Source organism: Panicum virgatum, chromosome 1N (assembly GCF_016808335.1).
Source record: "Panicum virgatum strain AP13 chromosome 1N, P.virgatum_v5, whole genome shotgun sequence".
Classification (NCBI taxonomy): Eukaryota; Viridiplantae; Streptophyta; class Magnoliopsida; order Poales; family Poaceae; genus Panicum; species Panicum virgatum.
Window position 1 is genome coordinate 54,079,242 of NC_053145.1, and position 24,531 is coordinate 54,103,772.

General features: G+C 47.5%; 2 protein-coding genes across 2 annotated transcripts; both read left to right on the plus strand.

Moving 5' to 3' along the window:
* Window positions 1–6,213: 6,213 nt before the first annotated feature.
* Window positions 6,214–7,979, plus strand: LOC120656700 (expansin-B15-like). Its single transcript, XM_039934887.1, has 4 exons — window positions 6,214–6,466; window positions 6,593–6,705; window positions 6,883–7,076; window positions 7,419–7,979. The coding sequence occupies exons 1-4, from the start codon at window positions 6,295–6,297 to the stop codon at window positions 7,750–7,752; spliced, it is 813 nt and encodes a 270-aa protein (XP_039790821.1). The 5' UTR covers window positions 6,214–6,294; the 3' UTR covers window positions 7,753–7,979.
* Window positions 7,980–22,640: 14,661 nt separating this feature from the next.
* Window positions 22,641–24,043, plus strand: LOC120654183 (expansin-B11-like). The gene is made up of 4 exons (XM_039931725.1): window positions 22,641–22,972; window positions 23,093–23,207; window positions 23,317–23,510; window positions 23,615–24,043. Exons 1-4 carry the CDS (start codon window positions 22,731–22,733, stop codon window positions 23,943–23,945), a joined length of 882 nt encoding a protein of 293 aa, XP_039787659.1. The 5' UTR covers window positions 22,641–22,730; the 3' UTR covers window positions 23,946–24,043.
* The last annotated feature ends 488 nt before the right edge of the window (window positions 24,044–24,531 follow it).

The following is a 24,531-nucleotide window of genomic DNA, read 5'->3' on the forward strand; positions in this document are numbered from 1 at the left end:
CTCCAATCTTCGAAGTTCGCCTCAAATGTATCCTGTGTGGGCCCTATACAGTAGCAATTAAGATATCTTAATCATCGTCTTATAAGTCATATATTTGGGTACATATTCATCATAAGTACCTATTGGTGGTGGATACGATGAATGACCCATATCAGGAAGCTGGTGGTGCGATCCTGTAAACCGTTCAAATTATTTAAAATATTCATATAAATAAGAAGAACATGATAAATTCGGGCTACTGATTAGGTATTTACCTTGCGTTCCTTCTGCTGTCGCCGTAGGGTAATACGAAGAAGGTCCCGCATCATATAACTGTTGTGATCCTATATGTCAATACAAAAATAATTAGACTTCATACCATAATTAATTGAAATTAAGATATGTACTATATGTTTACCGAAAGGTCATGGTGGTGCCTGTGTTGGTTGAAATGACATCCCTGCAGCTGGTGCCATGGTACTAAACTGAGTCCCTCCGTGAGGTTGATAAGGTGGGTGTGCATCACCTGTATGGACTGCGAATTAATTGTTGGCTTCAAAGTAGGAAGTCAGTAAGTATCCTCACGTGCCTGGATAATGCTGCTGAGACCAATAAGGTGCTTGGGAAGGCTGCTGCTGTGTGGGACCACAAGGAAACGAGGTCGAGGCTTGAGACGAACCGTACGAGTCATCGTACGACGTCCGGCTACCAAAAGCTTCAAGCATGGAATGGGCTCTTTGTGAAATTCGGGTCCAGGCCGACTCTTGCTCATTCCTATCCATCATAGATCCCGCTCGAATCCTCATCAAATTCGCCCTGTCATTTACGTTCATCAACCTGTACATTTCAAACTGCAAGCAAGAAAAAGAAAGACATTAACACTGTAATCCAAAGTATTTGAAAAGCGATGATAACTTTGACTCACCGCCCCAGCTAATGTCCTCATCCCTATGTCGTGCGTAGCCATCCTGTGTTGTCGCAACATGCGGCTGTGGTTGCATGTCAGCATATATCAAGCGGCAACGAGTCTGAGGCTGGTACCAGCTCAGGTACGCCCTGTACGAAGCCTCCGTGTGTGCAAGGGTCGCAAGCGCCACGTTGTCCTCTGCTTGGTCCCAGCCATCTACCCAAGGCTGCACCCTTGTCGACCCAAGCGCCACGTATGTACCTGGAACTGTAGGATCCATGCCTTGGCAGGCCCTGTTGCTTTTGGGTGCTCTTCTACGTCAATCGCGATGTCAATATTTGCAAAACGCTCTTCTAGATCGTCCAACCACGTAGGCGGGACGACGCGAGGCCCTACGGCATCCCCACTGATAGGAAGACCCAACAGCATCGCAACGTCCTGAAGGGTCGGTGTCATCTCCCCACAAGGGAGGTGGAAGGTGTTTGTCTCAGGCCTCCATCTATCAACCAGAGCCGTCAGTAGGGACCTGTCCAGCTTTACTGAACCACTCTCAGCAAGACGACCTATAGTAAGAAGACCAGCCTCACTCAACCTGAAAATAGAACGATCAAAGGTAAGTACATTATGTACGAAACGTATACGAAACAAACGTATTCTTAGAAACATAATCCGACGACATATCACCTGGGCACCCATCGTGGGTCAACAGGAACAAACTCCGCTGGTGGACGTGGACGCAGCACGTTAAGTTTCACGCGCTGAACCATTGAAAGGAAGGACCGGTGCGACGAGTCTATGACTCCGTCAAGTAGAGCTGACGTATCTTCGGCCATACCTAACACAGAAAAATATAAGTTTTCTGTATTTTCTACAATTTTTCTGCATTTTTCTACAATTTATCTTAAATTTTCATAAACTTTTCTAACATTTTCTTGCATTTCCTACAGCTTTTGTACAATATAGTTTAATAAATATATTTTTCTAACATTTTTCTAAATTTTTCTGCATTTTCTACAATTTATCTTACATTTTCATAAACTTTTCTAACATTTTCTTGCATTTTCTACAATTTCTGACTATTTCTCAAAAAAATTTCTCGTATTAAACAACTAATCAATACCACAAAATTGGTTGGTAAACCTAATTAGTTTTTCTTAAAACTAATCTTAATTCTACCTAAATTATATTAAAAATATTACCTAAATCACTAAAATATCATTAATGCTGCATACACTAATTATAGAATTAAACATGCAAATAATTTAGATCGAGAAAGTTGAGAAATATTTATTACCTGCGATTACGATCCAAAATCCGGCAGGACTTCGCCATTACAACTCCCTCCCTCACCCCTCCTCTCTCCCTCCCGCTCTCTGGATGTCGCGGGAATCAAATGAGGGGGGAGGGGGGAGAAGACTTTATACAGTGGTGGGGAGCCTGCCGGGCGGCAGGGGCCCTGCCGCCCAGTGGAGTGGCGGCAGGGGGCCGGCCGCGCCGGCAGGGGGGCGGTAGGCTCCCGCCAAAGGCCACAGCGCAAATAATTTTTTTTATTTGCATATAAGTCCCTGCCGCCCGGCAGGACGGCGGCAGGCCCCCTGCGCCCCCTGGTGGGCGGTAGGGGTACAAAACTGTAAATTGTGAAATTGAAAATATATTTTTATAAAAAAATGTTTTTGAAAAATATAAAAATAAAAAAGACGCTTGCAGTTAGTTCCGCCATGATATTGCGGCCCACTTTGGTAAGGGCCAGCAGCATGGCCCCGTTTTGCTCCGTATAATAAAAGGCCCATTACTAGTTCCACTTGTGTGACAAGCCCACTGGCCCCACGGTGCCATCCCACGGCGTTAGTAGCGCGATGAAATTTGGTTCTTTACAAAAGTATATAATATTATTTCATTCTCATTTGTAGATAATATCTTATGGTTTGATTTTATTGCTACAAACATTATAATATAACATAAATAATACATCACAGCCTAATTTTGAGTAGAGTACCGAGTCAAATCATCTTAATTTTGAAGGGAACATATCAGGTAGAAAGCAATCTCCTCGTGTAACCATGCAAACTTCTAATCTGAGCCACATGATCAACATCCAAGGAGGTGCATAGGGGGAGTAGGAGGAGGGATTTACAAAAGTGTGATTAGGGTGGGCGGTTAAGTGTAAAATTATCCAATCCCCCATACCTCTTGAATGTTGACCATATGTCCAGATTAGAAGTTTGCACGGTTGCACGAAGAAATTAGTTTACACCTGATATGTTCCCAATTTTGAAATATGGAGTAACTATTTAAGATTATTTTTGTAAAAAATTATAAATATTGCTAATCAAAGTATATTATTTTAACCCGTTTTAATGGAAATAGATAATGTATATCTTTTATGTGTTCAAAGAATCTGACTAAATAAATCTGCAGGCAGTATACACCTAGCCCCCCTCCGCTCACCACCACCACCACTACCATAATTTTTCCTAAAGAGAAACTGCTGTTAGTAGTTGTAGGCTCCACCCCAAAAAATACACCTGGTGATCAGTAGGCTACATAATAAAATACTCCTTCATCTACTTTTATAAAATATATACGCATATCAAGATTTAAATTCTGCAATTTTTAACCAATAATTTTTTTATTTTTATAATATAAATTTTATATGATTGAGTTCACAATTAAATATACTTTACCACCTGCTGACTGAGAGCGGGCTGGACATCCTTTTTTTTTTGAGCAATTATGGGCTGCACATCTTTTTTTTGGAAATGATGGGCTGGACATCTTAATATTTCTGCTCACCAGCCCAGTGCAAAGTAAGCGGGCCGATGCTGCCTTTTTCTTGCAACATGGCCCAGCACGCAAATCGAAGCCCATTTGCCCCCGAGTTGCCGGCTTGCCGCAAACTCATTTCGCCGAGGCCGAGTGGACGGATCACGACCAGGGTTTACCGTTTTTTTCCGAATCCCGCCAACTGCCGGAAACGAAATTTCGGCCGAAATTTCGCCGAAATTCGCTAATTCCGAACGGAAAGAGAATTCAAATTTAAAAAATAAAATTCCGATGAATACCGACCGAAATTTCGGTGATTTCAACCGAAATTCGGTGATTTTCGACCGGAAAATGATGTCATTTGTGATTTTCCTACTGTTCCCGAGGTCAAATGAAAAACTTTTGAATACCAACTTTGTTCAGTTTTTCGAGATCTACAACTTTTGTTTTAGTAACTTTTTCATTTGAGCAATGGTTTGAAAATTTTGGAAGAGTTCCCCTGATTACAGAAATTTTGGCCATGCTCCCACACTACGTCTGGCATTGTCCTACAATTACAGAAAAATAGTACGGGTAAGTTCATGAATATCACATAGTACCTACAATTTGTGCTCTTTTTTATCATATAAACTAGCATAATGCAAGTCAATATATACAAATACTTTTAGAGTTACATACTATTCTATATCACATAATACCTAGGTGACATGAATCAATCGGCTCTTAAGTTCATCACTAATATTGAATACAACTCATATCCAAAACATTGGAATGATTTTTTCTATACATTCCATGTCACATTGTCACTAGACTCTCAAATCAACTAACAAATCCTAACATTTCCTCTAACCCTAGCTTCCCCATTGCAAAAACAGCATGAAGTTCATCACATATCACCACTAACTAACTTAGATCAACATCAACAAGCATCACCATCACAAAATAACCTCTCATACCTTTCTTTCCAGGAGCCCGCGTCGAAATCGGCCCCTAGAAGCGGTTTTCCGCCGGTACTGCAGCGAAATCCGGTCGGGATGTCCGCGGGAAGCCGCCGCGCCTTCCCGGCAGTGGGATACGCTCCCTCCCGGTCGGGATCCGGTGATTTGCCGCCGAAATTTCGGTTCCGGGCGGCGGAAGGAGCTGCTGGCGGCGGCGGACGGGCGGAGGGATGGAAGGGGAACAGAGAGGCGAGCGAGGAAGGGACCGGAGAAATGCCGAGCTGCGTCGGGGCGGAGCCAGGTGCGTTGGGTAGGTTAAAACGGTTAACGGGTCTATTAATCGTTAACAGGTCCGAACCCATTTAGTGATTTTAACCAACCAAATCAACTTATTTTTCAATTATTTCAAGTGCTACTCGCTCAGAAAAACACCTAGTTTTTTATCATATTTTTACATATTTTTTTACAAATTTTTTGAATTTTTAAATTTTAAAACGAAATATACCAAAAAAATACCGAATTTTTTTTCCCCGATGTATAGCGAAAACGAAAAAAATACCAAAATTTCAGCAAAATTCCACCGAAAATGTTGACCCTGGTCACGAGGACGCCCTGCTTCTCAACTGTATCCGATCCACCGTACCAGACTCGTGCGAGTCGGCGTGGCCGCCGCCCGCCGGTGACGTGCCGCCGTGCCGGTCATCTGAAAGCCCACCGCCCTTGCGCGCGGGAGCGCAGAATCCGCCCGCCAGGCGGCGCATCGCGGGTAGAGGGACCGGCAAAGCTGCCCAGAATCACGGCTCGAGTGCCGCTTCGCTTGCTTGCTTGCCTGCCGCGGCCGCGAGCTCGTGCGTTCCCGAGGGATTCACGGCGGCGGAAGAGTTGAAAATTTTTCATCTCGCGACGCTCGGCTGATGAGGATTTTGGGGGATCATCAAGTGGACGGGGCGTGGGAGCCATGCCGTCTCGGGATGGGCAACGACTAGAGCCTCCTAGGGTCGTCTCTCCAACCGAAATAACGGAAACTGCCGTCCCGTCCTCTTGACGAGGTCCTCTGGTTACCAGCTACCAGCTGGATCGGAGGTGCGCGGTGCGCCAGCTGATCGATCGTCCCACCGGTTGAGCACTCACCATTCACCAAATCTGACTAGAGTCGAACGGCTTCGAGTCGGCCGAATCGACCCCCAAAACCGCCATGGATGGCTCGGTATCCAGATAGAATCTTTTTTTAGGGAGTATCCAGATACAATCAACTGCGTGCGGCGGAAACAACTGATCCGTAACACACAATCAACGGACCGCCCAGATGCTAATTCCCCTAGAGTATCTTAAACTCCTACCGTTCATTCCTCCTGGGATCCGTTGCGATGTGAAGTGCGTGCCGGGCATGGCACACTCCAACAGAGGAGTAAATACCAGAATCCCAAAATGGGGATTTGCACCTTGATTTTCGGACGGACGGATTTGACCCTGTAAATCCGCGGGCCGTGCTACACCGCAACCCGACAATCAACGGAGTAAATTTAGTGGCTGGGCGATCAATCTCTGCCGTGTACCCGCCACCTACCCATCAACAGCCTATAAGTAGACGCCACGGCCAAGCTCGGGAGCGCACGGCACACCACCGCCACACCACACGCAGGTAGCACACTCCACTCCCCTGCCCCGCACTCCACCGCTCCGCTTGCCGTGGGCGCCGGCCAGGCCATGGCTTCCACCAAGACCCCGGCCCTGTCTCGCTTCGTGTTCGCGGCCCTCGCGGCGCTCGCCTGCCTCCTCCGTCCCGGCGCGCCTGTCGAGCTCCACCGCAAGCTCTCTGGCTGGTCCGACGACGCCGGCGCGACGTGGTACGGCGCGCCCAACGGCGCCGGGAGCGACGGTGCGTGCGTGGGCATGCTGTGGATACACGGACGCGCACAGATATAATATATACTAGTTTGCGCTGATAATGTAACAAGCTAACAATGCCTGCCCCTCATGCGTGTCGATCTATTACGTTGTGCAGGCGGCGCGTGCGGGTACCAGAACGCCGTCGACCAGCCGCCGTTCGCGTCCATGATCGCCGCCGGCAGCCCGTCCATCTTCCAGAGCGGCAAGGGTTGCGGCTCCTGCTACCAGGTCCGACCATCCGTCCACGCACGCTCGTCGTACATAAGACGCCGTATACACCTTTCAGTTTCTAGTCGCTTACCGTTTCAAAACAGAGAGGAAAAAAAAAGAGAATCTCACCTGTAGTAAATGTTATTGTACTGCTCACTTAATGACGCCGTTGGGGGGCCAATACTATTCCCGCAGGCGAGGTGCACCGGGCACGCGGCGTGCTCCGGCAGCCCGGTGACGGTGGTCCTCACCGACGAGTGCCCCGGCGGCGCGTGCCTGGAGGAGCCCGTGCACTTCGACCTGAGCGGCACGGCGTTCGGCGCCATGGCGAAGCCCGGCCAGGCCGACCAGCTCCGCGCCGCCGGCCGCCTCAAGATCCAGTACACCCGGTAAGACCAGCAGAGCTAAGCTGTACTTAACCCTGTTCGCGCGCGCACGATCGACCTGGATCACTAGCTTGTGTGCACGTGTGTTCGTGTCGCACACAATGCCTGTAATCGCTTTCGGTGCATTCCGTTGGATCACTAGCTTTTCGTCGTGGCTTCACGCATGCACGCACGCACATACACAATAACACAAACACAGCGTGACCGTGACGTGACGCATGCAGGGTGCGCGTACAGACATTCTCGCGTAGCCTGGCCGTCGTGACAGGCCAGGCTAGGAGCGTCTCTTCCTGTCCTTTTGCGCCGTCCATGACCGCTCAGCCTTCTTTTTTTTTTTGCATGCAGGGTGCCGTGCCACTGGCAGGGGACGGAGATCACGTTCAAGGTGGACGCCGGCTCGAACCCGAACTACCTGGCGGTGCTGATCGAGTACGAGTCCGGGGACGGCGACCTGCGCTCCGTGGAGCTCATGCAGAGCCGCGGCGGCGGCGGCGCGGCGTGGGCGCCGATGGAGCAGTCGTGGGGCGCGGTGTGGCGGTACGACTCGGGCGCCGCCCTGCGCGCCCCCTTCTCCATCCGCGTCACCTCCGGCTCCGGCAGGACGCTCGTCGCCAGCGACGTGATCCCCGCCGGCTGGACGCCCGGCGCCACGTACCGCTCGGTCGTCAACTTCAGCTAGTGACGAAGTGACGGGCACAATAATGGGTAGATGCGCGCGCGCACGCCCGCCGCCGGTGGCGTGAGCTGTGACGGCGGCGTGGCGCGTCGAGGGCTTGGTTTATGATTCAGGCTGTGCGTGCGTGCGTGGGCGTAAAAATTAGCGCCGTGACAATTCGTGTTGCGTGGTGCGTGACGTTCGTGCTAAGTTTGGGTATGAATAAATGTTAGTAGAAGTGAAGTTGCTTGCTTGTACGTTTTCATGATTTCATCTCATCTCGATTTCATCTTGAGGCGTGTGGGCATGCCACGCCCCGTCGTCGTGCGTCCTTGGGGAAGACCGGAAGAGTCCACGGGACTCGGAGCTCATCCCGTCGGATGCCAAGCGCTGCCCCCGCCACCCTTCTTAACAGAAGCGGTGGAGATCGAGCTCGCAGTGCATGTGCATGCGCGGGTCGCGACGAGGTGTTCCAGCGTGAGCAAGGCCGCGAGGGGCGGTACGTGGCCCTGAGGCAACCGCGTGCCCCCATGTCCCTCGCGCCGGCCGCATCTGCGTGTGCCAGGGCCGAAGCACACGGCGTCACCATGGACATCCGTACATGCGCCGGGCCTGCACCGAGAGAACGAGCACGTACGGCGTAGATCTCTGGGCCAGATTTGCTAACGACCCATCGGCCATCCCGATGGAGCTGATGCTACCGGTTCCTGGTTCGGGGCCGTGTGTTTCGGACTTTCGGTGTTTGGTATGCCCTGGCAGGTTGCCCGGCCGGCGCGGCGTGCGCCATGATCGAAGACGAGGCTCTCTACTAGCTTCTCCGCGCAACGCAGCCAACGGGGCCGACCACCGCCTTGTTGGAGAGCGGTTTTTTCTTTTTTATATTTTAAAAAAATTAAAATTTCAAAAATATATGTCGGTTTTGGAAAATTTCAAAAATATACCCCGGTCGCCCTATGGGGGGCGACAGGGCTCAAATATAATTTTTTTTCTTCAAATTTGCAACGAAGTCCCTGGAAAAAAAGAGGGGGGCCTGTCGCCCCCCCAACGGGCGACAGGCCCCTGTCGCCCACCCCAGGGGCGACAGGACCCTGTCGCCCGGGGGGGGGGGGGGGGGCGACAGGGTCCTGTGTTTGCCTAGCCAACAAAGCCTATTGAATTTCATAAAATTCCTCCAGCGTCCGAAGATTTATTGTGATATATTTGCAGAAGGATTTGGAAATCGAGTTCGAATTATCATGAAATTTACGGAAGGTGTCGGATGTCAATTTTGGTGGGCGATGCGGCCTCTAAAGGATGATACTAGATAAACTACTTTTCATGTGATTTCGAACTATAAACTTTTTTGTCAGCGCGGATGTCTGGTAGATGCAGATTTCACAAACCTATAATGATTAGAAACTAAAAACGAGATCTCGAAGCAATTCAGACGATTTCGATTATCATTTATTTGTACTTATTAGTTACTTCTACCAATAGAGCTTAGAAGTTCGAAGTAATAATTTCTTGGTTGATTTTATCCTTAACCATTTCTTTTTTTTTTTGACACGAGGAACTCAACATGAATCCACTAATTGCTGCTGCTTCCGTTATTGCTTAAACCCTGGCCATCATTCGCCGCCATTCCCTTTGTCATTTGAGACTAAAAATTCAGAAAAAAAGAGAGGGGTGACGAGAAGTAATAATGTGAACCACCAAATTTTACATCATAATACAACGATAATGAAACACACATCACACATGCAGTGGCATGTCAGAACCCGTTGCAAACTACGGTAAACAGATTCCGGACTAACCTAACATGCCTTAGGTAATTTAAAAAAACAGAATAAACACAATGATGCAGCATGTCACTAGCACTAGGGTAGTCCTAGTAGCCGTACCCCCACGTAGCAAACTGTGTTGAGCCTTCTCCGCAGTATCCACCCATTGCAGGTGGTGCAGGCGGTGGTGCCGGAGGCGCATGGCCCTTCTTCTTGTGACAAGGGCAGTTGCAGTAAGGAATAGTGCATGGTTCATCCTGTGAACCGGCTGCATTGCTGGTACCATCAACTTCGTCGTCTTTGTTACCCTCGCTCACTTCCTCATAATGGTTCACCTTACATTCCAGATCAAAGATCTTTATCTGGAGGTACTCGATGAACTCCTGAACAGAATCAATTGGTGCAGGATCTACCCACCTAGTAAAACCACAGTTTTCTGGAGCATTGGAAGACTGCAAAACAAATTCCAGGTAAGGTGTCTCATTGAAGATAAAGAAATGAAACAACCAAGTATTACCCATGCGTGTGGACATTTAAAGAAACGCCGACCGCCATCCATCCCGTCGGTGCACATCTGCACTAAGCAGTCGTCACCATGTCTGCATTTTGGCCACGGTTCTCTACGGTTATCGTATTGTCGAAGAGGAGTTTCATTGGTAAATTCACTCTTGTGCTGTGGCGGAAACTCAAACACTGGTTCCGGAAAGGAATCAGGTCCAAGAGGCCCCTCCCATATTATGGGGTCTCCCTTTCTTCCCCCTTTTCCTTTCCCAAAACCATAGTAATTCTTCCCGCTAGACCCACCTCCAGACATTGGGTATACAATAAGCTTTGGTGTTTGAGTGGTGCTGGGAGTTCACAAACTGGTGAGTATTTATAGGCGCATAAATGTCTGATAACCGGAGTGTGGAGTGTAAATGAACATGAAAAGCCTATAGTATTCGCACGCTCCACAGCGCTCACTCGTACCACTTTAAACACGGACACGACCTCTCGTTGCTCTTGATTCGTACCCTCGCACGCTCAACACCGCTCACTCCTCCCACTTTAAACAACGACACGACGTCTCACTGCTCATGACTTCAGCACTTGCACGCTCTACAGCGCTCACTCGTGATTATTGCACTGCCCCGACATATCCCATCGCCCGGAACACTGCAGGGCACCGGCCTAATCGTCATAATTTCACTACTCGATGCATCTCTGTGCATGCAGACTCACAGCACTGCATTACTGCCGCTCGGTCGATCGCGCCTAGATGCCGCCTTCCCCACTACACGCCACAGACCTTCGCTGTAGAATGACAGGTCCGTCGTCCTCGCCAGAGAGAATGCTTTGAAGGTGAGCTGGTGTGGTTGCCGTGTTGTCACATCTTTTTGAAATGTTGGAAGAGCACTGCTATTAGGTTGTCGTCTTTTGTCACGTATGTCTAGGCAAACAATGCGACATTTGGGAAACCTGTGATCGCCGTGCTGAGCTTTTTAGCAGTAGACCCTGATGTATTTCTTAGTTCTTAATTCTTATCGTTATATTAATGTGTGTTTTTTAGTATTCTAGTGACATGAAAAGCTCCGAAAATATTAAGGAAAAGTTCAAAGATTTCATAGACTCCCGGCTACAACTGCAAATTAATGGTAAAGGCTACAACACACAGAGTTAAGCTCTTAACTTAAAACATAAACAACTAATTGCAGTGGCATGTGCACGCGACAATATAATTTCTTGTTGCATCTAAACCTACCATGCCTTATGGAATGTAAAATGCCGGGATTACATGGTACTACTCTACTGAGTGCACCTAGGATATTTGCCCTTCCTAATTGCTTCGGGCCCGGCTTCCTTCGCACGGCGTGCCCTCTCTCGCTTTCTCTCCCTGTCAGCTTCACGTTCGGCCGCCGCCTTACGATCCACCTCCTCCATCCTCTTGCGGATCTCTTCTTGCTCTTTGTTGCGCTTCTCCTCTTGCTGCTCCTCGTGCTTCATTCGGCGCCAACGTTCTGCAGCCCATCTTGCTTTTTGTTCCACAATGTCCTTTGCCTGCTGCGACTGCACGGTGTCGAACCACTGCATAAAATCACAAAGAGGCGGAGGAGACTTTGTCCAACACAAGTTAGAATCATAATTCAATGTTAGGTCATATAGAAAAATAGCGTATGTTATCCTGCTACCTTGGCCCGGTCTTTGCCATATAGCTTAGGTGGATCATATTCGTAGTTCTCACACATAAAGAACCTCATACCGTAGTCATCTCCTAAAACCTCAGATTGCATGAACTTGCATAACGAACCGCAGAAGCACATTGGCACATTAATTCCTTTGGGTACGGTGGCTTTACACTTGCTCCACGGAATGTAGGTTGATCCTGACGAAGACATTGGCGCTATAGTGTGGTGCGCCAAATAACAAACCATAATTTAAGCAATGCACATATCGTATACCAAATCGATGCGTGAAAATATAGGTACTGTTATAATTCTATTGTCTTATACTGCAATATCAATAAGGTACTATCATAATTCTATTCTAATGTATAATTATTTTATTTGAAAAAGTCTGTAATAGTACTCAAATTGTAATACTAAACCAGTGTTCTAAAGCACTAAATCTAATTCAGCTAATCTGCTAATTAAATTAAATTGTTATACAATATCAACGAATTTATACGAAAGTTACCGGTAGATCACAAGTGCGGAATTCGGCAGAGCTTCGCCGCTTCCCTTCTTCTCACCCCTCTCTTTTTTCTGGATTTTTTTGGATTTTTTGAGGTCAAATGAGAGGAGGGAATGAGGGGAGGGAATGTGTAACGACCCAGGTTTTTAAATAGCCAACTTAGGGTATTTGGAACCAAAATTATGCATCATGTGCTTGAATTGCTTGAAAAAGGATCTGTTTGTAAATATAAAAAGGTTCTATGTGTAATTATGATTTTATGCAAGGCCCTTTCTATAATTATGTTGAATAGGTTGTGTAATTATAGCTTTTGTGGAGGGTGTTTTTGCAAAATTCAGAGCAGTTATTACATGGCAGCAAATTTTACTTTTAAGTCTATGTTTAAAGTGAAAATACATTGAAAAAGACAAAATTCCTGGAATTTAAAATCCTTTCCATGTTTTTAAAATTAGCTCTTGAATCTTTGATCAAATAAATTTTTGCACAACATCAAAGTTGTAGATCTTGAAAAATTGAACAACTTTCATGTTGGGCACTTTTTCATTTGAGATTTAGTTTAAAAGTTATCCGTGTTTTACATTTAGGTCCCTGAAATTTTGGAAATTTGCGTTTAGGTCCCTGTCTTCTTCCCCTCTCTGTTTCTCTGCTTCTCACCGCCGACAGCGCCACGCCGCCCGCCACCGCTCTGGGCCGCCTCCCCGCGCCACCTCCTGCTCCTCGTGGCTTCCACGCGTCGCCCAGAAACTTCCCAACGCCCTTTGCCATCGCGCTGGTGCCCCCTCCCTTCGCCACGCCACCCCGACGAGTCCAGGCGGCCGCCACCGCGAACGCCGCCGTGGATAGCCCAGGAGAGAACCCCGATTTCGCCTTTTCCTCGCGCGCGCCTCGGCTCCAGGAAAGACTCTTCGTTCCGTTTCCCTCGCCCTCTCGCTCTTTCCCTGCCCAGACACCCCGGAACACCGCCGCCGCTCCACCGAACGCCGGCGAGCCTCAAGCCCGCCGTCGAGCCGCGCCTCCACAGTCGCTCGGCCCAAATAGACCCCACCTCTAGCTTCGCCTCAACCCCGCGCAGCTCCCCAGCCCCTTCTCTTCCACCCTCGACCACCGGAACCCCCTCGCCGTCGAGTCCTCTCCGCCACCGACCGCCGGCACACGTCGAGCCGCCGCTGCAGTCCACCTCCGTCCCACCCAAAACCCTCTACAGATGCGCCGTGGTCCCCTCTACCTCCCTGGCCCCCTTCCCCTCGCCGCCGGCGACACACGCCGTCGGGATCCGGCGCTCCCTCCCCTGTTCCCCTTCCCAAACCGGGCCAAGGACCCCGAGTTGAAAGAAAAGAAAACCCAGGGTGTTCTTTGAATTGTCAGTGACTCAGATGAATAGTGCGTATAGGGACTTCTTTGTTATGATTTTCAGTGAACTTTGAAAATCAATATCAATTCGTAGAAAATTCGTAAAATAGAAAATCTTGATGTTTTGGAATCCTCTTGAAGAGCTCTATGCATTAGAACCATAATAGGTTAGGCTTTAGTTGCAAGTTTTTGCTGTAGATTTTGATTTGTGTTACTAGGTTTATAAATACTAGTTATTTACTCTTTTTCTTATCTGATGCTTGAAAGCTGGTATAGCTATGAAATTTTTGTGGTAGTTTACTCTTGTTACACTAGCTTTGTTATAAAAATTTCATGATCAGTTCTCTTGTGTAGCTATTTATTTGATTTAATCTTTGTTTAGTAGACTTTAATCATGGTAAATAGTTTCTGTTCTTAATAAATCGTGAAAATATTCCTGAGTGTTCTTCTGGAATATCTTAACTTGTCCAGGAAGTTTGAGCCTTAGTTCATGACTAGAACAGGAGATAAAATTGAATCTTGCTAAACTGATGTCTGTTTTGTTCATTTTCTCAGTATTAATTCTGTGTAGATAAAATCATGAAAAATTCACAATAGATAAATCATCCCTGTGTAGATCTCCTGTTAAATTTTGAGCTTCTGTTTTGATCTATTTTGATCTGTATAATTCAAGCTTGTACTAGGTGTTGCCTGCATAAATGATTTATTGTGATTAATTGGTTACATGTCTTGATATTATTTTTGTAGGGTAGATTACTTTGTTCATGTTCTGTTTAGTGTAATTTTGGTAGATTTTATTACTATTTGTACTCTGAGTTGTTGTTTTATTTACAAACCATGATTTAATCGTATAGGAAATCACCACCACTCATTTTATGAAGTTAGTTAACTTCTTTTGTGCTATTGATCATGATGCCTTGTGTAGTTAAATTTGTTATTTAACTACTCTATAAACGATTGCCCATGTTTGTTTATAATGTTGTTCTTGCATTGCATATAGACACGACTGCCTTATCGGACGGGACGTACGAGCTGATCCCGGAATCTGTCGGAGGTGATCTCGAAGCTCAAGCGAACACTGCGGAACTAACTGAAGCCCCGAACTAAAGTTCGGAAGAGCCTAGCGCTGAAATAGTTAGCAACTACCGAGAAGGCAAGTCCCGGACATAACCTATATTTCAAATTATTATCATTTACTGTTGTTATTTACTTGTGCATTTACAGTTGTTATTTACTTGTGCATTTACAGTTCTTAGGATTTGAATTGAAAACCTAGATGCATAATCCTAGGAACCTATGTACTGAACACTAGACCTGAGTTCGACTACTTGCTAAACTTATAGGACCGGTAAAAGTCGAGTGATTGCCTGTCACTCGCGAGCTTTATAGGAATTGGTTGTTTACTTTCTGTTATCAATATAAGGACGACGGACGGGGTTGTGTTCGATATCATGACCTTATGTGATACCCCGTCTGTGTTGATGAACTTGCTAAGGTCGCGGTGTGTGGTAGTGCCGGTTAAGTTTTTGAAAGTACTAGCCACATGCCGTAAATATGGTACGCGGCAAGCCTAGTAGCCGATTGGACCGGGGAGTGGATATACCTTTCACTCTCTCTTTAGAGATAGGTTTTTAAATGTTATTGTTGATCAACACTACGACTTCAAGGGACAAGGGTGGACCGGGCACGGGTGGACCTTGGAGCCCTGTAGTCGGGGAGAGTGACCCTATCCACAAGCCGGAAAGAAAGGTCAACGGTTGCTTGGAAGTGACTCGACGGTGCTTCAAGCGTGTGTGTTAGGTTTATCCTTGCAAGGTTGAATTTCGATTCAGAATCGTCCGCCTCTCACGATGAAATGAGACTGCTTAATTGATCTGCCACACAGAGTAACAAGAGCAACAATATTCTTATTAATCTTGATGTTTGCTTAGAAGTTCCACCATGGTTGGTTAGTAGTTGCTTACATAGAATGGTTAATCTACTAGAATCTTGAAAGCTAAAACTTGAAAGTAAGGATCTACTATTTATTGCTTTTCAGCAAAAAGAAAAACCAGAGCCTCACAAACCTTGCATAGTCTAGCTATAGTGGGCTACTTATACCCGTTGACGGTTAAGTCTTGCTGAGTATTAGAATACTCAGCCTTGCTGTTGAAACCCTTTTTCAGGTGCGAGTCTTGAGGACCAGGTCGCTAGTTTGACCTATCCCTGCTCTTTGCCTCCTGGCTGGTCTGTAGAGTGGGATTCATCTATGGCCGGCAATGACCATGACGAGTGATACCTTGCTTGGACTAGCTTGGTATACTTTTGCGACGTGTTGTAGCCATCGTTGTCTCTTTCCGCTGCTTTCAAACTCTGAAGTTAAAGTTATGGTTTGTATAACTGTTTTTTAAAGTTTGTACTTGTAATAATGTTTTAGAACTGGTTTGTAATCATTTTATGCCTGTGTTGTAAACTTGTGGTTGTAATATCTCTGGACTCGCCTTCGTGCGGGGTATGCTTGTTCGATCCGAGAACCAGTGGTTGTATTGGGACGTTACCCGACAGACCAAGAATTGTTCCGTTTGAAGTGCGTTTGAGCTAGTGTTGCCTTTATGGTGACGCCCTGCGCACTTGAGCCGGGATAATTCAGGTGGTTCTGCCACAGAATGAGGGAGGCCTTATATAGGGAGGCCCCCCCTGTCGCCCGCAGGAGGGGCGACCGGCCCCCCTGGCGGGCCCACTGGCCTGTCGCCCCTGGGGTGGGCGACAGGGGCCTGTCGCCCGTTGGGGGGGCGACAGGCCCCCCTCTTTTTTTTTTCTCCAGGGACTTCGTTGCAAATTTGAAGAAAAAAAATTGCATTTGAGCCCTGTCGCCCCCCCATAGGGCGACCGGGGTATATTTTTGAAATTTTCCAAAACCGACATATATTTTTGAAATTTTATTTTTTTTAAATATAAAAAAGAAAAAACCGCCGTTGGAGATGGGCCTAGAAACCAGCCCGCTCGCCTATACTCACCGGCTCAGTTATGGCCCCCAACAGGGATGCAACTGGGCCAAGGTGCACTGACTCGGTGCTTCCTATGTGATGTTGTTTCAATCGAAAGTCATCTTTCCATTGACTCATGAGCATGTAGCTGACTGGGCGCCTACCTGCTACCAGATACAGTCGAAACTCAAACCGTACTGCATGTAGCATGAACAACAAGAAATCCAAGTGTTTTTATGTCCTCCAGGTTCCAACACGTCTGTTTGTTAGTATATCTTAGTTACAGTTAGCTTCTAGTATATTAGAATTACACTTACAGTCCAACCGCGGGCGTAGCAAGGCTCCGCGCGTTTGTGTTATTATAGTGGCGACTGCGAAATAGCTTACGAGATGTTCGAATCTAGTGGTTTCACTTTGTCAGGTGGAGTGTAATATTGCTGCAATACTGTAGCGAAGAGTCCCGCATGACGGTGGTCTTCTTGGTGTGGTGCAGTCTGTTTTCCATCGAGTCCCTATCAGTGTGTGGTTACACTGAGAGGTTTTGCGACTACATGAGAATGAGATTGTTGGTGGACGCCGCGTTAAGGCTTTCGGTCCGGATGCCGTTTCGAATGGAGGTGTTTTACCCGTATTGATGTCCCTCCAACTAGGCAAGTTTAAATTGTTTTTTTTTGCCTGCATATGGTTTCCAAGATCATAGTCTTGTATTTTTTTCAGCTATATCAATACGCACTATTTTGTGTGGTTCGTTAAAAAAAAATACACTTACTATAGTACTAATATGAGAACGTGAAGAGTATGCCTCTTTCTGCCTTTGAAACACTCAAACTACGAAGACATGTGTGGCTAGTAGCTGTCAGGTTCCAATCTATATGTCTATTTGGATCCACTAACTAATTAGTAGTTAGCTAATTTTAGCCATGGTCAATCCAAACAGAACCAGCTAATGCGTAGCTAAACCTCTTATAAGAATGTAAATATTCAAGCAAGCTAATTCCAGCTAATCAGTTAATGAATTGGCTTGGTGGATCCAAATGGGATCTATGTTTCTTTAGTAACTCAAACTCCTCCAGCTATTTGGATACATGGGATAATTTTTAGCCCTCACCTTTTAGCCCTAAATTATTTCTCATGCATTCAAACAGGTGAGATAATTTTGAGCTGAAGTGAATTAGCCCCCCAAATCCTTAGTCCCTCCAAGAGGTGCTAAGGGCAGGATCAATAATGCAGCCGGCCGGCTGGCTGCTTACGCGGCCCAGACGCCCGCTTTTCGCCTGCAGCGAGCTGCTGGCAGACGTCTGACTCGCTCAGGACCCACAAGCAGAGGTTCGAATGCTGGTTTCAGCCAGCGGTAAGGTATGTGCCCGTTTTCTTCTCTCTCCTATTCTCTCTCTCCTCCACGTAAGATTTAGCCAGCTTGCAGCAATCCATAATACTTGCTCTAATGGGGCTAATTTATGTGGGGGACAAAAAAGGTGAGGCTGCACGCACACATAGGCGTGGGAATGAGAGAGTGTGAGCATTAGCCCATTGATCCAAACAACTCACCTTAGGATAATTCTTAGTCTACCAATCAAGGCTAAATATTAGCCCTCAAAATTATTCCTGGACTAATGTTCCAAACAGGACTAGCCCTTTGGGCTAAATATTCAGGGGCCCTGTTGGGAGAGCTAGCCCTTGGGCTAATTTGAGGGCTAAAGTTTAGTCCATTGAATTAGCTCTCTAAAGTTTAGCCTCCTAAAGTTGTTTGGATCCATGAGCTAATTTGAGGATTAAAGTATATATCTTGATCATTGGTTCTACTTTCCATGCATGAGGGTTGTGTTGAAAAGTAATTTTTTGGTGAAATCCACGCTGAAATAGCCCCAATAAGCATATTTTGGAGGGCTAATTTTTTAAGGGATGCTAATTCACTTTAGCCCCTATATAGCCCCCACCCGTTTGGATCATTTGTCTAAAAGAGGCTAAAAGATGAGGAACTCATTTTCAGGCATTTGTCGCTCCTTTTAAGTTTTGTCACAGGTGATCATAATTCTAACCTTGCTTGCAAGAGAAGCTGCATGATACTAGAAAAAGCTAACTCATTTGCTTTGCTCTAGAATCAAATTCCTGGCTGCAAGCTGAAAATTTCCCAGAACACTGTCAATATCTTGACACTTTTTGTTTCATGAAAATGTCTTTTTATAGGAGTGCTATCAATACGGAATAACGTGATATCATGATATAGGTGATGGTCCACAGTTAAATTAAGTCCCCTAAATTTTTGTTCTGATATGAAATAGTTAATTCCAAGTTGTTTCGACTCCAAACTTACGAGGTCTGAAACACTACAAAGCATATACACTGATTGCTGTAGTCCCATTTCACCCACCGAATCTGATCCAGAGGCAGATACACGGCCTGCGCCCATGTGCCTATGGGGTCGCTTCAACTACTATACCAGCCACCGATCAAAAGTAGAAGTTTGATGTAGTGCAGTGGGCCGACAAGTTTAGTAATAAGCATATAACGGCCCAGGCGGGGTGCTTTGAGGGGCTAGAGAAGTTTCGATACCAATCCTTTGCTTTCTGAACTGTACTGCTCTACGGCATAGCACAGGCCTGCATTCCTCCTGAGCACCGCAAAAGATCTTTGTGTGTGTAGTTGCGATTTGCGAAGGATGCTTGGTAAAGGTGGTTCGTGCTGCAAATGGGTTGGAAATCAAACTATGGCCCTGTTTGCATCCATGGATTAGAATTAGATTGGGTTAGATTGGGATCATCTAACCGAAAAGTAGCCAAATAGGGTGGGTTAGAGTTGGTTAGATACATCTAACCCAACTAAAAAATTATCCCCTCTAAAGAGTGCTTATTTGGGTTAGAGTGGTGGGGTCCACATTTCTTTCCTCTCTCTGGATCGGTCTGTGGCCGAATCGCTCTAGCCGTCTGCAGCGCACCCTTCCTCGTCGGCCCCCCTGCGCTGCCCATCGCCGCGCCTCCCAACGCCGCCCGGCTGGCCACCGGCCATGGATCCGCCCCAGAGCTGCGCCAAATCACGCCGCCCAAGGTCCGTCCCGGAGCGCCGCCGCCCCTGGACCGCGCACCGGCCAAGATCCACCCAAGCGCCGGCCCCAGGAGCTCGCCTGGAGCGCGCTGACCAAAATTCACTCCGAGCGCCGGCCCCTAGAGCTCTCCTGGAGCGCCGGCCAAGATCCACTACGAGCGCCCCCGAGGACTGCGAGACGCTCGAGGCGGTGGTCGGCGAGGCCGCCACGCGGTCGCACTTCCTCTCGCCTCATGCGGTGCACCTCGCGCCCCTGGGTCGGGGTCGGGGCGGGCGCCGCCGCCGCCGTGGCGCGCGCGGGCGCGGACGCGCTGGTGCCCTGCGCCGCGAGGGCCGACGAGGCGGCAGAGGGGGCCGACGCGTCGAGGAGGAAGCGCGCGGGTGGGCGGCGAGGACGGGCTGGTGTGCGCCAACTAGGGGAGCGTCGCGCCCGGCCGCCGTGGCGACAGTGCGCTGATCACGCTGTACGGCTGCAGCACCGGGGCCGACGACGTGTGCAGCTTCACGACGACCACCAACAACTCGACGTCCCTGGAGCAGGAGGAGGCTCCCCGAACATGGAGAACATCAGCATCGGCGTTTGTGAGCGGCAGGAGGCCACACAAGAGCTGGTCACACCAGATCCAGCTGAAAAGAGGCTTTAAATAAGTCAAATGATTGGAAAAGTGACTTTAATCTAACTCTAACCATTATATCCAAACATCACTCAAGTTAGAGTTAGTTGAGAGTTAGTCTAGAGCTACAAACTAACTCTAACTCTAATTTCTAACCAAGTATCCAAACAGGGCCAATACCCACACCAATCCACTCATATTAGAGAATATAATATTACCCACACCACTTCAAACCACCACCACCACCAACCAATCCAACCCAAACATTTCAGCTCATGATATAACAAACTATTAGCCAAATTATGGTTACAACCCAATAAGAACTTGTTTCCCAAAAATAATTTATAGTATAGATTTTGCCACACCGTTTTGCACAGAGTAACTTTCAGTTATACTGAGTCATCTCCAATAAATTTCGGTTAATTTCGATAAAATTTTATAGTGTGAACGCGAGATTTTATTTCTACGGTCCGGCTCTTGACGTGGGACCCACGTGTAATTCCAGCCATACTATTTTGCACAAAGTAGCTGCTAGTCATACAGAGTCATCTACAACAAATTTCTATCAATTTTGATAAAATTTTATAGTGTGAACGCGATGTTTTATTTCTAGGGTCCGGTTCTTGACGTGGGATACACGTGTAATTCTAGCCACGCTGCTTTACACAGAGTAGCTCCTAGTCATTCTGAGTCGTCTACAACAAATTTCAGTCAATTTTAATAAAATTTTAGAGTGCGAATGTGAAGTTTTATTTCTAGAGTTCGGCTCTTGATATGAGACCCATGTGTAATTCTAGCCACATTGCTTTATATAAAGTAGCTGCTAATCATATTGAGTCATCTCCAACAAATTCAATCAATCTCGATAAAAATTTATAATGTGAACGCGAGGTTTTATTTCTAGGGTCCGTCTTTTACGGGACCGATATTTATATATAGTCATATTATTTTGTATAAAAATTCATTTCAGCCCACCCCAATCTACCACAATCCATATTTACATAGAACCCACTCCACCCCACCCCATTAGCTAATACAACCCATTTAAATCCACCCGAACACAATCCATATCAAAACCCAATTCATTAAATCCATTTCAACCCAAACCATCAGCAACGCTATTCGTGGCAAAGGCTGACGATCGCATGGTGCAAGACCGTGCTAGGAACCACATCTAACTCAGAAACAAATTTTCTGATCTAAATTAGTTGTAAAACGTCGGCGGATCGGAGTTTGCAGACGTAGCAAGCTACAAACCTTCTCCTTTTGCTGCCTGAAGAATGATCGGTTCGTTCCGGCCGACGCATCATCCACGCTCGTCCGTGACAGGGTCACAGGAGAGCTTCGGTGGTAAAGAGAGTATTCCGACTGAAGGACGACAGAATCATGAGCCAGCCAACCGTGCATTTGAGGAAGGATCAAAGGAACGTATCAAATTGGGACCAATGGCCTGCGATTCAATATTAATCCGTGTGATCCTAACTACCTACCTAACTGACTGACGGGTGATGATCAGTGCCTGCCTCGAGAGATTTCATCTGTTTGTGCGGATCTTGGGCGCTGGAGAAAGTGAATCCATCTCCATCATTCAAGGGATGTGGGTTCCTTCAGCTTGGTGCTAATAATTATTAGGTCATATTTAGTTCTCAAAAAATTTCTACAATATCTATCACATCGAATCTTCGAACACAGGCATAAATCATTAAATGCGGTTGAAAAAAATTAATTACACAGTTTAACTGTTTCATACCAGACGAATATTTTAAGTCTAATTGGTCCACGATTGGACATTAATTGTCAAATAATAACGAAATATGTTACAATACCAAAACTCAAACTTTTTCGTGAACTAAACACATCATTATAACCAGGCGATCACCTTGGGTCAAATTGCTCCTGAAATCACGCTCGACCACCAACTGCGGCTAGTTCGTTGCTTTACTGTGATTTAGCACTCCACCTGCCATTTCCATGATAATACGAGCAAATTTTGCACTGGGATGACCTCATAATTTATCTAGTTTAAAGTTTATGCGTTCGCTCGCCTCTAAATTCACTGCTCGCATTTGAATCCTTCTCAGCGATACGACACAATGGTAGCTAAAGTATGCAACTCATACAATAGGGATCTGCTGTTCAGTAGCACTAGAAGTTTCGCTTACAAGACACAAGAGCACGCCTTCAGAATTATCAACACGTGCTTTCCAATGATACACATTTTTAATAGGCATTCTCCAATTGTACGTGCATTTTGCATTATTCTACTGTATCTCGCAGCATTATTTGGTAGGTACTGAAGTCTGCAGAATAAGAACTGTACTGTATAATGGTTAGTTTAGTCTATCTTTTCTCCTCTAACACCAACTCGTCACGTTCTGCCCCATAATTGGGCCGGCGCGGCAGGATCCCCATTTTTTCTTGCCACGTAGTACACGTCCCCATCCCCAGCAGATTGCCTATAAATAACCCACTCGTGGCGACTCCTGCAACTCACCAAGCAAACACTCGAGCTGAGCTCAGCTCCTAGCTCAGAGCCTCTTCCCGGCTACCAGTGCTTAGCTCAGAAGAAGCAGCAAGTGAGAAAGCTTGCGGCAGTAGCAATGGTGAAGTCCTACACCTTACTGTTCGGCGCAGTGGTCGTGCTCGCGCTTCTAGTGAGCCCCATTGCCTGCACCCGCAAGCTCGCCAGGCCACCAAGGCACAGGCGGTCGACGCACAGGCCAGCAGTCAGGAGCCGCAGCAACCACACCGCTACCCCCTCGGCCTCCTACCCCTACGGCTCCGGCGGCTGGCTGTCCGCCGGCGCGACGTACTATGGCGCGCCCGACGGCGACGGCAGCGACGTACTATGGCGCGCCCGACGGCGACGGCAGCGACGGTTAGTGCGCGGTTGCTTATTCTATTGTCTGTCGGTTAGCATTGCACGTCGCGTTGACATGGAGCGGGGCAAATTTGTATATGCAGGCGGCGCTTGCGGCTACCAGACCGCCGTTGGCCAGCGGCCGTTCTCGTCGATGATCGCCGCCGGGAGCCCGTCTCTGTTCAAGGGAGGCAAGGGATGCGGCGCGTGCTACGAGGTCTCGCACACAGTCTGAAGTCTAAATAACAAGTACATTCATGGTGGAAAGTGGTGGGCACTGGTACTAACTGCTAACCGAATGCTTTCATGTGGCGCGCGTAACGCAGGTTAAATGCAACAGCAACCCGGCGTGCTCCGGGCAGCCGGCGACCGTGGTCATCACCGACGAGTGCCCCGGCGGGGTCTGCCTCGCCGAGGCCGCCCACTTCGACATGAGCGGCACCTCCATGGGCGCCATGGCAAAGCCCGGCATGGCCGACAGGCTCCGCGCCGCCGGAATCCTCAAGGTCCAGTACAAGAGGTACGCGCCTGCGCCGCTACGTACAGACAAGTTCAGAATTCGCTCTCAGTACGGACTACGGAGTTCATATCTAGTTACCGGCTTACCGCTCTCGTGCGTGGCAGGGTGCCGTGCAAGTACAGCGGCGTGAACATCGCCTTCCGGGTGGACCAGGGCTCCAACCCGTTCTACATGGAGGTGCTGGTCGAGTTCGAGGCCGGCGACGGCGACCTCAACGCCGTCGACCTGATGGAGGCCGGGTGCAGCACCTGGACGCCGATGGTGCAGAACTGGGGCGCGCTGTGGCGCTACAACTCCAACACCGGCAAGGCGCTGAGGGCGCCCTTCTCGCTCCGGCTGACCTCCGACTCCGGCAAGGTCCTCGTCGCCAACAACGTCATCCCCGCCGGCTGGAAGCCCGGAGCCACGTACCGCTCCTTGGTGAACTACTCCTAAATGACAGTGGTGTGAACTGGACAGAACTGTGTCTGTGTAGTGTCTGTCTGTCGGGGACTCGGGGTGTTTGCGAGGGGCGGTGCCATGTGACAGACCCGCACAGTTAAAACATTTAATTAAGCGTAACCGTCATTATTTGACGTATTAGCTTAATTAAATGTAACTTGACAGGCTGTTTCTAACCCACATGCTGATCGAAACACACCAGAAGTCCCGCACAAAGGCGAGCGCAGAGGGTACCAACATGATAAAAACTTACAAAATAGTAAATAATATTAAGGCTTGCACAAAGCAGCTTTAAATTTAAAATTTACAAAAGAAAAGATAGCAGCGGAAGAGAATCTAATTTACAGAGCATTTTTACTAGAGAATAAATAAAACTAATGAGATAAGTCGAGGACTACCGAGACGTGAAGACAAGGCGCCACATCGAGCCCACCGATGTAAACCCTAGTTAGCTCCTAACCTGAAATAGGGTAAACAACAAACCCTGAGCAACTAATACTCAGCAAGACTTACCCGACTATTGGGTATACTTAGCCCACATATCTAGACATGCAAGGCATTTGGCTGGTGGTTTATTTTG

Coding starts and splice junctions, on each gene's coding strand:
- LOC120656700 (XM_039934887.1), top strand. CDS start 6,295: ATGGCTTCCACCAAGACCCCGGCCCTGTCTCGCTTCGTGTTCGCGGCC. Junction 6,706..6,882: donor GTTGCGGCTCCTGCTACCAG/GTCCGACCATCC, acceptor CTATTCCCGCAG/GCGAGGTGCACCGGGCACGC. Junction 7,077..7,418: donor CTCAAGATCCAGTACACCCG/GTAAGACCAGCA, acceptor TTTTGCATGCAG/GGTGCCGTGCCACTGGCAGG.
- LOC120654183 (XM_039931725.1), top strand. CDS start 22,731: ATGGTGAAGTCCTACACCTTACTGTTCGGCGCAGTGGTCGTGCTCGCG. Junction 22,973..23,092: donor CCCGACGGCGACGGCAGCGA/CGTACTATGGCG, acceptor ATTTGTATATGC/AGGCGGCGCTTGCGGCTACC. Junction 23,511..23,614: donor CTCAAGGTCCAGTACAAGAG/GTACGCGCCTGC, acceptor CGTGCGTGGCAG/GGTGCCGTGCAAGTACAGCG.